The 2446-nt window shown below is 41.7% G+C and overlaps 1 protein-coding gene across 1 annotated transcript; it reads right to left on the bottom strand.

Annotated features, from left to right (window-relative positions):
• Nucleotides 1-928: 928 nt before the first annotated feature.
• LOC147417388 (uncharacterized) lies at nucleotides 929-1555 on the bottom strand. Its single transcript, XM_086507658.1, has one exon. The coding sequence runs from the start codon at nucleotides 1553-1555 to the stop codon at nucleotides 929-931; it is 627 nt and encodes a 208-aa protein (XP_086363784.1).
• Nucleotides 1556-2446: the final 891 nt, after the last annotated feature.

Below are 2446 nucleotides of genomic sequence, written 5' to 3'. Positions count from 1 at the left end.
GGGGGTTGCCTCTTTTTTTCGTTGTTGGGACCCCTCCTTGGCCCTTCCAAATCCACACTTCCATTGTGTGGTTTGCTTACCTAGTCTACCCTTCGTCTTAATATATCTTGTACACAAACTTTTTGTATGAAGTATACTGCAATTTGATTGTTATTTGGCATTGTGCACTCTTAATTTGTGGATGAAGCACGCCAACGATCACCTTGCCAAACTCTTATGTTCTAGGTCCGAGAGCTTCAATCTTGGCATGTCCAAACACAATTGTTGTATGCGAAGTAGAGTTTTTTGCATGGTCGATATCTAGCCATTACATTAATCTGACCATTAAAAACGTGTTTCGTCGCTCTGAAACCTCAAAACCTGCTTTGCCTCATGGAAAGCAAAGGACCCATGTGGGATGCATGTTTCATGGAGGCATGATAATCTACAGTACGTTTTCCCTTGATGAAAAAGACGTATGCTACGTGGGACAACGATATGGAAATTTTCCACGTAAAATCAATATTCAAGAGAACGTTTCGGTGGGACCACTTAATTAATGGATGTTAATAAAGAAAATTATATAAACAGGATCATATTAATTAAGAGAAGCCTGAGGAAACGCGAGCCAAATTCTATTACCATAATCTCATCTAAAGCTGGGTGTCCATTAAGTGGAAAAACTGCAATTGGAGAAATTAAATATTGGAATTTCAATCAGGGATAGAAACTACGTCGACAAGGCAAGTAATGCCATTAATTTGATCCAAGGCAAGTAATGCCATTAATTTGATCCAAGTCAAAGTAATGCCATTAATTTAATACAAGTCAAAGTAAGCTTGTTATACATGATTAATTTGTCAGCAGCACGTGAAGGCCTCCTTAAGAACCAAAACCCTAGCTCCATTATGCAATACAATTTATAGTTATTTTATTTCCTTCCAGTACTTTAGCTGCAGCAATTAACGAGCTGGATTCTAATTGGACCTTCCGGCGTCAATGCGACCCGTTCAATGATCCGGCGAACATCTTTATGCTGGCCTTGCTCAGACGTTGCTGATGAGCCGATCTTCATGTGTCGCTTGATCTGCTTGGATCCAATTGCTGTACTGGGCAGCTTGTTGACGTTGGCCATGGCGTGATGCTGTTGATGATCATCAGAGCCAGCACGACATCGTTGCTTGTATAGCTTTTGCAGCTTGGAATTCGCAATATTATTGACCTCGCTTATAAAGCTCAAGAAGATGGACGCCACCTCCATGTCCGTCAGGATACCATAATCCTTACTTAATATAGAGCTCGGGGCGCCTTCATTAATTTGCAGATCCCTAGCTGACGCATCATCGACGTCTTGTTGCACAGGCGCAGAGCCTTCATCTTTCGCGAGGAAGGCATTGTCTTTGAGGATGCGGCTCCTGAGCTTGGGCTGTCGCCTAGTCAGCCGTTGCTTCTCATTATAATAAGGCGCTGCAGGTGATGATGATATACTCAGTTGCTGATCATGACGTTGCAAGAGATCCTCTTGATCTGCAGACCTTTTGCGTATACCTGCAAGCGTCTGCCTAAGGTTGGCCATGGTGGAGGGATATTGGAGACGACAATCTGAGTAGGAAGCACCGACCTGCAACTGCTCGAGTTTTATGCCACAAAATGGAAATGGCCGCACGGCCTCCTTTTATAACCCTAAAACCTCCTTTTAGCACGGCTATTGCTAATTGCTTTCCGCGTAAACTTTGCTTTTTATGATACTGGAAAATGCCTTCTAGAAAAATTAACGCGGCGCAAACTCCTCCGCTAGCCATTCTTATGCTTTTTTTAAAAGTAAAGCGTGTCGTTAAAGTTAGAGCCAAATTAGACAATGCCACACTAAAACTCTATGGTTAGAAGTGTTCGGGAAAAATCATTTTTCCAAACATACAAAATTCCTTTCTTTCATTTTGTCAAGAGGAAATTTTAGAAAGTTAGGTTGTTTTTTCGGGTTTTTACACTATTTTTCTCTATTTCGGGGCGGTATTTCTCCTTTCCCCCCTGCCCTCAACCGGCATTTTTGAAATTGAAAACGGCACCATATTAAGCTGAGACACATTTTTTCCGAACGCTGATAGTTAGGCATGGCAGCATTCTTGGCCATTTAGTGTCCAACTATGGTATCATCACTTATTGAGATTAAATGTTGGTTATCATAAATCTTTTCAAGTTGGCAAGCCCATGAGTTGTACAAGTTTTCATTCGCCATCATAAGTACTCCCGAGGACTTTTCTACATGTGTCCTAAGATAGATCGGCCCTTATATCAATTACTAGTTGCAACGTGGCTTTTGAGAAGCTCAAATCTGCATTGGTGACACTCCTATTCTGAAAGCACCTCAATGGAGTGGGGTAACATCTTTCATACACATATTGATGTCAGTGACTATGCCACTGGCTACATCTTGGCCCAGCTTGTTGACGAAAATCTAGTTTCTTTC

The sequence above is a fragment of the Adiantum capillus-veneris genome, unplaced genomic scaffold (assembly GCF_014529385.1).
Source record: "Adiantum capillus-veneris isolate H3 unplaced genomic scaffold, ASM1452938v2 Hic_scaffold_257, whole genome shotgun sequence".
Lineage (NCBI taxonomy): Eukaryota > Viridiplantae > Streptophyta > Polypodiopsida > Polypodiales > Pteridaceae > Adiantum > Adiantum capillus-veneris.
The sequence above is the reverse complement of the archived record's forward strand: the minus strand, read 5'-3'. Positions and strand labels throughout refer to the sequence as shown.